General features: G+C 39.4%; 1 protein-coding gene across 1 annotated transcript in view; it reads left to right on the forward strand.

Moving 5' to 3' along the window:
- Positions 1-12,565, forward strand: part of ATIC (5-aminoimidazole-4-carboxamide ribonucleotide formyltransferase/IMP cyclohydrolase) — a 30,738-nt gene extending 18,173 nt beyond the window's left edge. Inside the window, exons 10-16 of the mRNA XM_086719560.1 lie at positions 525-610; positions 1,983-2,072; positions 3,318-3,446; positions 8,428-8,520; positions 9,724-9,906; positions 11,884-12,039; positions 12,334-12,565. Of these exons, the coding sequence (XP_086575686.1) occupies positions 525-610; positions 1,983-2,072; positions 3,318-3,446; positions 8,428-8,520; positions 9,724-9,906; positions 11,884-12,039; positions 12,334-12,453 (857 nt within the window). The 3' untranslated portion in view covers positions 12,454-12,565. The remainder of the gene's footprint in view (positions 1-524; positions 611-1,982; positions 2,073-3,317; positions 3,447-8,427; positions 8,521-9,723; positions 9,907-11,883; positions 12,040-12,333) is intronic.
- Positions 12,566-14,277: the final 1,712 nt, after the last annotated feature.

Here is a 14,277-nt window from a genome sequence, read left to right on the forward strand (position 1 = left end):
TATTTTTTATGTATTTCAGAAGTATCTAATTCATGAGGTTAATAACCTGTGAATATTACTGTAACATTTATGGAAGATCATTGAGAAACTTCACAGCACTGTTCACCTTCTACAACAGGGTTGCAGACTGTGGCTCATGGGCGAAATAAACCCAGCCTGCCACCTACTTTTGTCAATACAGTTTGATTGAAGCAGGGCCAAGTCCCTTCATTGATGGGACTGATTTCTACAATGGCACCGCTGAGTAGGTGTGACAGAGGCAGTGTGCCTGCAAAGCTTAAAAAGTATTTGCTATCAGGCCTTCCACAGAAAAAGTTTGCCAAATGCTGCCTTAGAAGTTAAAATTAAAGAATACTTTGTTATGATCATTTCAGTTAAGTGGCTTATTAATCTGTTATTTAGATCTTATATAAATAATAGAGTTAAATTTAGAGAAATGGATTTCTATATGATCACATTGGGGTTTTTTAAACATCTTTTTCTATGCAGAGACCATTTGTAACACTTCATTTTAATTTTTATAGGGGCTGATAGGATGTCTTCATTTGGTGACTTTATCGCATTATCTGATATTTGTGATGTCCCTACTGCCAAAATTATCTCCAGAGAGGTTAGTGGACTTTCCTGTATCTTGATCCAGGCATAACTGAGTAAAGCTCTATTTGGTCAAAGTTTTCATTGAAACTATAACTTCTCATATTTATTTACACCATTTCTAAATTAAGTTTATCATTTAGAATGTTCATATTTTATGTAGAACGTGAATCCTTGACTGAATTGTAATTTTGAGATTTAGTGAGTGTTTCAAATGAATATTTTGCTATTATGATAAAGTTTTAATTTATATATTTAGGTTTTTTTACATTCTCTAGTAGTCATTATCTTAATGCCAAAGTTAATGTTTCTAAAGAGCAGAGGATGATGTAATAATGAGCCTTACCGTAAACCTTTGTAGATCTGTAATGAAAGATGTTGTATAGGGGAAGATTATAAACTACTCTGAAAAACTAACCCCCATTAGTTGAATATCAAACAAGCCTTCTGGAAAGGTGGGTTTTGGGGCAAGGAGACAGGCTGAAAGAAAAAGAAGATAGCTTGCAGGGAAAACGAATAGGTAGAAATGAAGGCTACGTGAGGTTGACAACATTTAGTTGCTTTGGGGATTCTCCCCATGACCATTACCATCCCTCTACCATCCCCATCCACCGTGGAGCTGACCTGCTGTGTTTTATGTTCTTGCAATAAGGCTTTGTAGTATGACTTCGCTATCTTTCAAAGATGTTAAATATGGTCCCTTTGTCTTGCTGTTGAGGTACTTGCCTTGCCTAAGGTTATTAGCAAAGATGTCTGATCCCCATGCCCTGCTCTTGTGCAACTTGCTTTGCCGAAGGTCATTTTGCTAGTACTGGCGGAGAGGGCACTGGAGAGGGCACTAGAGCGGGCTCTTTCTAGTGCAAAACACTTCATGAACAGGATAGTGAGAAATCGTTCTTCTTCTTAAGGTACATGTATTACTGTGAATCATTTGTTTGTTCTTAGTTAAAACTGAAACAGCCCAAAACCCTGAAAGGAGAGCAAGTGAGATAAGGTCAGCTGTAGAACTCTGTGTTCTAATATAGGCTTATCTTTTCCAGGTGTAGGTACTAGCGTTATCTGCTGGAGAGAGAAACCAGAAAATGCTGCTGCATTAAGACAGATAATTGTGTTTAGATTGCTTAGGAAATGTTCCCTAATTTTTGCAAATAGAAATTAATGTTTAAAGGTCGCCTGGGTGGCTCAGTCGGTTAAGGGTACAACTCTGGATTTTGGCTCAACCCAGCATCAAGCCCTGTGTTAGGCTCTGGGCTGAGCATGGAGCCTGCTTGGGATTTCTTTCTCCCTCTCTGTCTCTCTCTCTCCCCCCCCCCCCCCCCGCCCCACCTCTCCCTCTCCCTCTCTCAAAATAAAAACTTTAAAAAAATTAATGTTTAATATATTTATAGGTATCTGATGGTATCGTCGCCCCAGGATATGAAGACGAAGCTTTGAAAATACTTTCTAAAAAGAAAAACGGGAGCTACTGTGTTCTTCAGGTTAGTTTAATTCATGTTTGAAATAGTAATTTGTTTTCTTCTCTTATGTTTCTTTTCCCCCATATTTAATCTTTTCTTTATGATGACAACCTTTGAATTTACCCTTTACTGAAGTTTCTTTAATTCTTAATCCTACAGGGTTTTTTTTCTTACTATTAATTTTTTGGTTTAAGATGAGGGTAGCTTCCTTAGTCTTAGTTTTAAATTCTAATTAAAAAAAAAAAGTTATTCAAAAGGTGTTAAATTTAAATATCATTTGATGAAAGGCCTCCCCATCCTTCCTTTTTGCCACTCTGTTACCTCTTTAAAAGTAATATTTTAGGGGCGCCTGGGTGGCGCAGTCGGTTAAGCGTCCGACTTCAGCCAGGTCACGATCTCGCGGTCCGTGAGTTCGAGCCCCGCGTCGGGCTCTGGGCTGATGGCTCAGAGCCTGCAGCCTGTTTCTGTGTCTCCCTCTGTCTGCCCCTCCCCCATTCATGCTCTGTCTCTCTCTGTCCCCGAAATAAATAAACGTTGAAAAAAAAAAAAAATTTAAAAAGTAATATTTTAAATTTCTTGCTTGTCTTTTCTGAAATAGTTGGTACTTTTTAGGAAATATTTGCATTTCTTTTTCTTTTTGTTGTTGTTTTTTCCTCCTGACACAAATGCATACAGTCTGACCATCTTCGAAGTTTGCCCGGTATGGGTGTAGCTTATGTAGCCAGTCACCCAGTCATTAGCCACCACACATGCTCTGCAGTGAATTAGGACCGGGTCACAGTCTGTGATAGGTCCTGCTCCTCTTTGAGGTTGTCCCATCAAATTTTATGTCTTAATGGGATTTCCTAATAGCTTTGCCAGCATTGTGTTCTTTAACTTTTTCTTCTTATCAATAGGAGATAAAAATGGCATCTCATTGCAGCTTTAATTTCCCATTATGTGTGTGGTGAACATCTTTTCATATTTAAAGTATTTTTTATTCCTTTTTATAAATTATCTGACTATATTCTTTGCCTATTTTTCTAATTGATGAGATTTTTCCTTACTGATTTTTACACACTCTTAGGTATTAGGGAAACTAGCCCATAGTCTAAGATCGATATTGATGCCTGGCCATTCTATTATACCCATAGTGAAAGGATCTTACACATGCTTAAATTAGCAAAAACGAATATAAGCTTGCTTATAATGATTTTTTTGTAAAGTTAAATGAAAAATGTTAAAGGTTGTAGATGTGTTGGTTTTGACTCTAAATTTGTATTTTAGATGGACCCATCTTACAGTCCAGATGAAAACGAAGTTCGAACTCTCTTTGGTCTTCGTTTAAGTCAGAAGAGAAATAATGGTGTCATTGACAAGTCATTGTTTAGCAATGTTGTGACCAAGAATAAAGATGTAAGTTTGAAAATATCTGAACTGTATGCTAGTTACTCAGTGAGTATTTTTAATATTTATAAGCTTATGCATTTTTAAAGACTCATTTAAAAATGGTTGATGTGCAAATGTCTAGCTCATATTTAAGTTATCAAGTAAGTTTGAGAGCTTAAAAAAAGAATAAATTATGATATTAGAAGCTAATGTGTGTATGTACATAGAGATATTTATCTTCATTTCTACGTAAATGGCATCGTATCTTTTATGATTCTGTTCCATAACTTGCCTTTTTACCATGCACTAAGCTGCAAATATGCTTTCTATATCAGTAAGTGTAGATCCACATCTTCATCTAAAAGGCCACATGGCGATCCATGTATAGATGTACTAGGATAGATACTTAGATTGTTTCCATTTTCAGTGCTGTGATCAGTGTGTTCACGTAGTCAAGTTTTTGTTCTTGTGCTGTTTGTCATCTGTTAGGAAGGACACATTCCTAGGATGATAGTGGTGATTTTTTTCTAGTATTTATATATACCCTATCATTTAATAGGCATAGCACTCTATGTGGGGGTTGGGGAAGGGTGACTACCCGATCATCTCTATTGTAAAGATCACAAAATTGTGACATCAGGTACAGTTAAGAAATTTGTCCAAGGTTGCATAATATGGAAATGGATGAGCTGGTATTTCTTTTCTGAAATCTCTTAATTGGACCTTCAATTTTGAAGGATATTTTTGCTGGTTCTAACAGCTCTACTTGCCCCCCCTCCCCCGCCCCGCCCAAGTACTTAAGATGTGTAACTACACTGTTTTGTGGTCTTACCGGCTGGTATGTCTGGTATTTTTGATTGAATGATTGGGCATTGAATGTGAGAAAACTATAGAGCTATTTTGAAGGTCTGGATGGTGTTTTTTTCTTCCCTCCAGAAAGAGCTGACTTCGCCTTTTGGCGGGCAGATCAGATGGAGTCCGACCATCTTTATCCTGGCAGGAATCAAGCTGACTTGAATTTGGGCTTAAATCTTTGTGAGGACCAGTCTGTTTATGGTTCACCCCTGCTCTGCTGAAAGCATCAAGGGTCTGCTAGTATCACTTTTCCCTAGTGTACTAAACTCCATTTTTGCCACTTATTCCTGTAACACTGCCAAAATTTGGGCTCGGTTCCTTTACCTTTTAGCTTACTGCCTTTCAACTTAGAAAATGCTTGAAGCAAAAAGCATAGACGGCTACACTCGTTTCTTCCTGCTTCCTTTATCTCTGGGATCTTTGCTTCTCAGTACTTGCTGTTTTACTACCTCACTGTTGAGCCTGTTTGTTCCTAGAAAAGGTTTAGTCTCGTAACAAGTCATTCATTGTAACAGAAATAGAAAATGAGGAGGTGCATTTGTTCCCAGCTCTGACTCCTGAGGCTTTAGGTAGAGTTGCTGAAAGTAAACCTCCGAGCCTTTATTGGAATAATTTGATCTGTTAATAAGTATATGGTGATTGAGACATGATTTTTGTTGTGTTATTCTTCCATTTTTATTTTTAAAAATCAGCGGTGCCCTGAAGGAAAGGAACATGGTAGGCATTTCATACAGAAATAGCTTTCAGTCCTTGCAATCTACTCCTTTGGTCAAGGCTATTAAGTACTGGGATTTCCAGATGGAAGCATGGTTTTGTACCATTGTGACTGTAGGCAGCTCACATTATAACATAGTAGTATGAGGCTCTTTTTCTTCTTACTTTATTAACCTGACTGGTTAATGTGTCTTTTTAAAATACTGAAACAGTATTGACCTAGATTCCATAGTACCTCTGTTGACAACCCTGCCTGCCTATTGAGACTCTTAACTTTTGTAAGTTTTCCTTATAGGTTTGTAGGTATTGGACAGGTGAATAATTTCACGGTATTTGATAGATTTTGTACCTCTGACTGTACTTAGATGTTTTTTTACAAGGAATGAAGTATGGTTTTAATGCCTCTTTTATCTAAATTCTTCTCTACTTATTTCGTATGTATTTTTAATTAGAAATTTGGAAAGAATGATGGTTTTATCTTTCTTTGTATTGCCCTCTCCTTTGAAAGCAGTGTTTTGTTAACTTTTCAGCCTCAAAACCCTTGGAGGTGTAGAACAGTGGGAGAAGCATAAGGATTGATTGCGCATTAAAAATTAGTGAACATGGTTGAATTATTTCCTCTTCCATTTTTCTTAAATAATGCTTTAATTTGTTTTAACTATTTGTGCCATGTATATATGACTGGATTCCTTCACTCCCATCCCCATACCCTCTCCCCCTTGAGATGTCTTGTCTCATATTTCTTGATCCTGTCTCAGAATACCAGGGTTATGTTTCAGGGCAGACCTATAGGAAAGCTGGTTTATGTTATTAATCTTTCTTAGAACCAAAGGAATAAAATGTATAGTTGGTGACTCAAACAGATACAGACAGGAAAGGATATACTATGTTTTTTTTTTTTGTTTTTTTTTTTTTTAATTTTTTTTTTTTTTCAACGTTTATTTATTTTTGGGACAGAGAGAGACAGAGCATGAACGGGGGAGGGGCAGAGAGAGAGGGAGGCACAGAATCGGAAACAGGCTCCAGGCTCTGAGCCATCAGCCCAGAGCCTGACGCGGGGCTCGAACTCACAGACCGCGAGATCGTGACCTGGCTGAAGTCGGACGCTTAACCGACTGCGCCACCCAGGCGCCCCAAGAATATACTATGTTAATACTATCTTAGAATAAGAAATTCTTAAGAAATTCTTTTAATTGAGCTTTTAATTTTGAAATAAAAATGAGAATTATAGATTACAGGCACTGTTAAGAATTCCCATGTACCCTTTGCCCCATTTCCCCTGATGGTAATAGAATGCCTTGTAATACTGCAGTACAATATCACAACCATGGTAATGATATTGATACAGTTAAGGCACAGAAAGAATGCTTCCATGACCACAAGGATCCCTTATGTTGCTCTCTTACAATCACACTCCCTTCCTTCCTGCCTCCATCCCCTCCTTAACCTTGGATAACATCTAATCTGTTCCCCCTTTTATAATTTTCATTCATTGCACATTCATGAGTGAGTTTTTCTGTGAACATAAGTTCTCATTCCTCTGTTATAAAAGGCCCAGGAGTATCATCAGTGGCTGCTGGGTAGTATCATAGTTGCATATTTAGTTTTTTTAATTGCCAAACTGTTTTCCAAAGAGCCTGTGTGATTTTGTGTTTTACACCAGCAACATGTGAGTGACCCAGTTCTCTGCATCCTCACTAGCTTTTAGTGTTGTCGCCCTTTTTAGTTAGGTGTGTAGCAGTATCTTGTGATTTTAATTAGCATTTTCTAATGGCTAATGAGGGGTGTTTTTTCATATTTATTTTGCCGTCTGTGTATCTTTTTAGTGAAATGTTTCTTCGTGTCTTTTGCTCATCTTCTAATTAGATTGTTTTTGTCACGGAGTTTTGAGAGGTCTTTACTTACTTAAATAGTAGTCCTTTTTTGGTTATGTGGTTTGCAAATATTTTCTCCCAGTCTGTACTTTGTGTTGTTTTTTTTTAACTTTTTTTTTTTTTTTAACGTTTATTCATTTCTGAGAGAGACAGCATGAGTGGGGAAGGGGCAGAGGGAGAGGGAGAGGGAGACACAGAATCCGAAGCAGGTTCCAGGCTCTGAGCTGTCAGCACAGAGCCTGATGTGGGGCCTGAGCCTATGAACCATGAGATCATGACTTGAGCCAAAGTTCGATGCCCAACTGACTGAGCCACCCAGGCACCCCTGTACTTTGTCTTTTTATCCTCTTAATACAGTTCGCAGAACAGAAGTTTTAATTTTGAAGTCTGATTTTAATTTTGATGAAGTCTGATTTTTCCCTTAGCTAATTGATCAGTTAGCTGCTGCTTATAGTCTTTGTCCACATAGATAATCCTTCTTTTCAGTTTGTATTTGCTCTTTACATTAAACATAGTGACATGGGCGCCTGGGTGGCTCAGTCAGTTGAGCATCGACTTTGGCTTGGGTCATGATCTCACTGTCCGTGGGTTTGAGCCCCGCATCGGACTCTGTGCTGACAGCTCGGAGCCTGGAGCCTGTTTTAGATTCTGTGTCTTCTTCTCTCTCTGCGCCCCCCTCCCCACTCATGCTCTGTCTGTCTCTCTCTGTCAAAAATAAACAAACATTAAAAAAAATTTTTTTTTTTTTTTTTTTTTTTTTTAAATTTTTTTTTTCAACGTTTATTTATTTTTGGGACAGAGAGAGACAGAGCATGAACGGGGGAGGGGCAGAGAGAGAGGGAGACACAGAATCGGAAACAGGCTCCAGGCTCTGAGCCATCAGCCCAGAGCCTGACGCGGGGCTCGAACTCACGGACCGCGAGATCGTGACCTGGCTGAAGTCGGACGCTTAACCGACTGCGCCACCCAGGCGCCCCCCAAAAAAATTTTAAACATAGTGACATTTCTGGCTATAGCAATTGCTTTATTCTGTTAGGACTGGTAGTTCACAAGTATTTTTGAATAGTTTCTACTTAGAATATTCTAGACAAAGCAGAAAATGATCGTAATTTGATTTTTCCTCAACAGCCGTGGCTCTGTGTAGACATCACAGTTGTTTGTGATATCTGTGAAAATTATTCTCCATGTTCTTTCTCAACATAAACTTTATCATGTTTCCATATATGTTCCTTGGCACTGTGGTAGAGAAAGTATTATTTGTCAGTTTAGGAATGGATATGGTACTTCACAGCATGATATGTAAACACACTTCAGCCGGAGTTGCTGCAAAATGGCATTAGTTTGAGTCCGTGATGCATTAGGCACTGCTGAGTTCCACAAGTATGTTGAATGTTGATCTTTTTCAGTAAAACACAATAGTGTTTTCTATGAACAGTTAATTCCATTCTATCATTTGAAAGGTACAACTACATCATAGGTCTATAAGAAAATGACTTGTAAGATGCTTAACGTTTTCCATTGGAGCTACAAATTCCACCATAGTTGACCGCCCTGTGTCTTTTCAGTTGCCAGAGTCTGCGCTCAGAGACCTCATTGTAGCCACCATTGCTGTGAAGTACACGCAGTCTAACTCCGTGTGCTATGCCAAGAATGGTCAGGTAACCACACTCTCAAACCCACTTCGGGCAGACTGTTGTTTTTCAAAATGATACTCGTCCCTCAGGTGATAGACTGCTTGGAAAGGAAAATTGGCCAGGTTTTTCTTTTCTGGGTTTGTTGGTATCTACTCAGTAATGTGGTAGACCGTTAGAGCTAGTGATGATCACAAAGTGTCTTCAGAATGACATTAAAATTGGTCGTATTACTTCTTGCCCAGACGGAGTTGGCACATTTGGGTTAGTGGGACTGTAATAGCCGCTATAAAACTAGCTTATTCACTCCCCTCCTCCTGATGGCTGTGATATTTCCAGTGAAGAGAGAGTCAAGAATAGTACTGCTACCTATTACTCCATATTTTTGTAGCTTGTTGGATATTTTTGCGTTATTTCTAAGGTTATTTTACCAAGAATCTGTGAACTGCAAGTTAACGTGATCTTTTAAAATCAGGTTTACTGAGACATAATTTATATACAATAAAATTTACTCTTTTTAAGTGTCGAATTTTGAGCAATTTGCCCACATTATGTAGTTCGATGAATGACCACTACCACGAGCAAGGTGTTGAATGTTTCTTATAGACGTCCAGCGAGATATTTCACTTTTTCCTAGCGGGCTGAGCCGTAGAATGCAGCACTGAGCCAGCTCCTCCTGGGGGTCTCTTCTAACTCTGGACTGAACTGGTTCTGCTTTCGCCATAGCTTCCGCGGCGTTGGGAGCCTTTCTCACGGTGTCTTGAGCTCTTCTTGGCACCTGTTAAATTATTTGTCCCATAAGTGGGGGAGGGAAAGTGTGGATATTCATTAGCATGTGACCTGGAAGACTTTGAAATTCAGAATTTTAGTGATTGTCAACTGTTAAAAGACTGCTTGTCTCTGTTAACAAAAACTTGGGGGATTGTGGTTACTGGTGTTCTTGGAGTCAGGTTCTAATAAGTTCCAGTCAGACTGTGCCTCACTACTGATGTCCAGGAGTTCTAGAAACTTACAGAGTATTAATAGCCATACTTCAAATGTCACCGAAGAGGAAAAATGTGTTAATAGTAGTTACTGACATCTACTCTCACCCTTAATAACTTAAGAATTATTTGTATTTTGGCCTACTGTTTTTTTCACAGAATTGATAGATTTTAGGAAATGTGCACAAAAGACCTGTTTAAAAAAAATATCGAAAGAGAGATTCATCTTAATGTTCATGTTCTTCAGGTTATTGGCATTGGAGCAGGACAGCAGTCTCGAATACACTGCACACGCCTTGCAGGGGATAAGGCGAACTACTGGTGGCTTAGACATCATCCACAAGTGCTTTCAATGAAGTTTAAAACTGGAGTGAAGAGAGCAGAAATCTCCAATGCCATTGATCAGTATGTTACTGGAACCATTGGTGAGGTAAAAGTCACTGGGTTTGTGAGTGGAGTATACTGGTATGCTCACTCTTTTCTGTAACAGGTATTTTTCTTAAAATTTTACATTGTCTAAAATTGTAATTCTAAACTTTTTACCAATTCTCCATTGTCTGCTGTCTTTAATTTTTTTGTTCATAGTTAATCCCTTTCTGATACCACAGACCTTCCTTGTCTTTTAAAATTATAACCATTGGTTTAGTTTTATAACTTTGTACTTTCCCTGTTGGTTTTGAACTTTTGATGGCAGGGACTATTTTTCACCTATCCTGAGGCTTCTTTCACAGTGCCAACCAAGCATGATGCTTCTGCATGATAGGTGTGTATTCAACATGAAATACAAATTATCTGATAGCGGGTAACCAGTGTCTTCTCCCCCTACACTTTCTTTTCTTTTTTTCTTTTTTTTAACATTTGTTTTCGAGAGAGAGAGAGAAAGAGTGTGAGTGCATGGGGGAGGGGCAGAGAGAGAGGGAGACACAGAATCGGAAGCAGGCTCCAGGCTCTGAGCTGTCAGCACAGAGGCTGAAGTGGGGCTTAAACTCATAAACCGTGAGATAATGACCCAGGCCGAGGTCAGACACTTAACGGACTGAGCCATCCAGGTGCCCCTTTCCCCTACACTTTCTACCAGAGTCATTAACAGCTCAATTTTTGTTACATTTCATATTTAATGTCTTCTATTTTGAAGAAAGCATACGGGTGCATTAAAATGACAACTGTTGGTGTATGTGGGTAGCTCAGTCGGGCAGACCATGATCTCACCACTCATGTGTTCGAGCACCACATTGGGCTCGCCGCTGTCAGACTGCCAGTGCAGAGCCCACTTTGGATCCTATGTCCCCTTCCCTTTGCACATCGCCCCCTTGCACTGTGTCAAAAATAAATAAACGTTAAAAATAAATAAATAAGTAAAATTGCAGCTATCAAGTAGCCTGCTAAAAATCTAGAATTTAAACCTATATCTGGACATAGCAAATGTCGATAAATCCTATGTGGAAAGCAAAAGAGAAGTCTGGTAATCGGATACTCAATAGTCTCCTGAGGAGGTGAGTTAACCACATTACGTTGTCCACAAGTTCAGGGACAGGAATCCATGACATCATAAGTGTCAACATAAGTGTGCCTTAAAATCATAAAGTACTTAAAACATAAGCCTTTCTTTTTTTACTCTAATATTGGTATTAACCTGTTTAATATTACTAGTGAAATCTTGCTCGTAGTTCTGGAAGGATCTTTATATGTATGTGAACAAGAGTTAAAACTATGTTGTTTTAGCCAACAAATCATCCAAAATGGAAGCACCTTTTTAAAAATGTGAATACCGGGGCGCCTGGGTGGCTCAGTCGGTTGAGCATCCGACTTCGGCTCAGGTCATGATCTCCCGGTCCATGAGTTCGAGCCCCGCGTCGGGCTCTGGGCTGACAGCTCAGAGCCTGGAGCCTGTTTCGGATTCTGTGTCTCCCTCTCTCTCTGCCCCTCCCCTGTTCATGCTCTGTCTCTCTCTGTCTCAAAAATAAATAAACGTTAAAAAAATTAAAAAAAAAAAAATGTGAATACCGTGAATCATACCTTGATTTCATCTGTATGACTGACTGTAGACTTGAGGCTGTGTAAATATAGTTCTAGAACATCCATCATCATCTGTTTGCTTGTTTTGATACAGGGATATAAAATAGTAGATTTAATTTAGGCAGAGATTAAGAAACAAAATATATTTAGAATAAACTGATTTTGAAAGTAAATGGTATAATCTTTATTTGGTACACTTAGAATTACTTTTCTTAATGAAATGTTAAAAGCATCAAAAAAAATTCTGGAGATGTAAATTGGAATGAGCCATTATTTATAATTAAATCCTGGGACAAATGCCCAAGTGCTTTCTGGCATTCTGATTTGCATCAGATAGTATTAAAGATTGTATCCAAAATCTTTCTTTCCCCTCTCCACCCCCTTCTCATAGGATGAAGATTTGGTAAAGTGGAAGGCATTGTTTGAGGAAGTCCCTGAACTGCTAACTGAAGCAGAGAAGAAAGAATGGGTTGACAAACTTAATGAAGTTTCTATCAGCTCTGATGCCTTCTTTCCTTTCAGAGATAACGTAGACAGAGCTAAAAGGGTAAGTGTGGAAATGATGTGCATTTGCACAGAATTGATTATGATGTAAAACCACTTCAGAAACCCTGCTTTTGGTGTTTAAGTTCTGTGAGTTTTATAGCCAAGTTATGGCAGTGTGATCAGTAATATTTAAGTATTTTACTTTTCCATTTGATGTTCTTTTGCTCTTTTGGCCGAGCGAATTAGTCTGTATTGTGAACCCTTGTTAGCTTATGCTTTGTAGAGGAGGATTTTGGTTCTTGCGTGTCTTCACCTGAACTTGTGTCTTGAAAGTCAATGTCTCTTCTCCCCGCAGAGCGGCGTGGCATACATTGCTGCTCCTTCTGGTTCTGCTGCCGACAGAGTTGTGATAGAGGCTTGTGATGAACTGGGAATAATTCTCGCTCATACGAATCTTCGGCTCTTTCATCACTGATTTCGTTGCGCAGTATTTTATGGTTTGCTCATGTGTAGGTGAAAAATCGCATGTGACCTTTTGACAGATGCCTTTTTTAAAAAATAAAACGTTAAGTCTTAGTTATCTTGGATCCACAGCTTTTGTTTGTATTTAATTTCTTGAAGTTACAGGCTCTCTAGCATGACAAACATTACCCACAAATATTTGTGTGTAAGAAATATAGGTATATTCCTGCCTCCTGGAACTCAGCTCCTCCCCAAACATTGCCTGCACCAAACATTAAAAATCATCAAGTAAGCCAGAGAAGCCGAGCAGACACTGGCGTTAGATAACATGAGCAGCCTGCAGCCTCACTGCTTTCCTCATAGGGGATTTCACTCATGCAGCCTTTTTTTTAGCCACAGTTTTAAAAAGCTTGGTTTTCTACTTTCTACAAAAACTGCACCTTGCAGTGTGGGGCCTAGAACCTTAGAAGGGGATAAATAAGTCTTCTGTTGGCCGCGTATACGAGTAATACTAGTCCATACTCTTCCCTTCGTGTTAAATAAAAAGTTACCTGCAGTATCAGCAAGTCCTTCGTGTCCCTTCTGGAGGTCTGTAGAAACATAATCAATGTTTGCTGTTCAAAAGTTGACCCAGCATTCCATGTACAGGCTTACTACTGAAAGTAGAGCACAGTGGGGTGGCAGTGCCTCCCCACATCACAGAATGGTGCCCTTATGTGCCCTGCACAGGTGGCCCTGACTGCTGATATATATGATACCTGTGGCCAGCTAAAACCTTTTGTGATTTTTCATCGTAATGGAGGGGGTCTTCTTTTTCTATGTCTTTAATCTACCTCCTCCCTAAATTGAAAGTTCTGAAACTTTTGTGTTTTTTAAGGTCATCCTTCTAGTCATGCAATGGACTAATTTCCCAGCCCTCATTGAAAGAAGGCTGACTTGGGGCGCCTGGGTGGCACAGTCGGTTAAGCGTCCGACTTCAGCCAGGTCACGATCTCGCGGTCCGTGAGTTCGAGCCCCGCATCAGGCTCTGGGCTGATGGCTCAGAGCCTGGAGCCTGTTTCCGATTCTGTGGCTCCCTCTCTCTCTGCCCCTCCCCCGTTCATGCTCTGTCTCTCTCTGTCCCAAAAAAAATAAATAAACGTTGAAAAAAAAAAATTAAAAAAAAAAAAAAAAAGAAAGAAGGCTGACTTGGCGTAACCAATAAAATACTCACAAAAAAATAGTCGACTTCAGGGGCTAGGTCCTAAAAGGCATTGCAACTTCAGCCTTAGTTTCTTGGATTACTTGACCTGGGACTGGTGAACACCATGTTGTGAAGACATTTAGGCAGCCCTCCACGAGGAGAGGAGCTGTTTTGGCAACACTACCTGCCAGCTCTGGGAGCCAGCTGTCTTGGAAGTGGTCCTCCGGCTCCCATCTCAGGCAACATCTGGCCGCGACCTCTTGAGAGACCTGAGACACAAGTGTGCAAAGGAGCTTCTCGTGAATTCTTGACCCACAGAAACAGAGACATGTTTGCTTAAAGCCACGATGGTTGAGGGTGATTTGTTAGTAATAGGTGGCTAATCTAGGTTTTGGCTTATAAATTAAGTGTGCATTCGATGTCCCCAACTTGATTGTTCTTTAACTTTACCAAAAGTTAACATCAAGGGTATAATTATCAAAACAGTGGTTGCTGTATTTAACACTGTCTTGCCTATCCATGCTTGCACAAATATTCTTGAGAACGGTACTACAAAATATCCTACTTAGATATACCAACGAGCAAATTCATCAAATTCATTCATTCTGTAATTACTGTTTTACATTTGCAGAAGAGGACTGTGTGAGAGCTGAA

The sequence above is a fragment of the Puma concolor genome, chromosome C1 (genome assembly GCF_028749965.1).
Source record: "Puma concolor isolate L17-30 chromosome C1, mPumCon1.1.hap2, whole genome shotgun sequence".
NCBI lineage: Eukaryota > Metazoa > Chordata > Mammalia > Carnivora > Felidae > Puma > Puma concolor.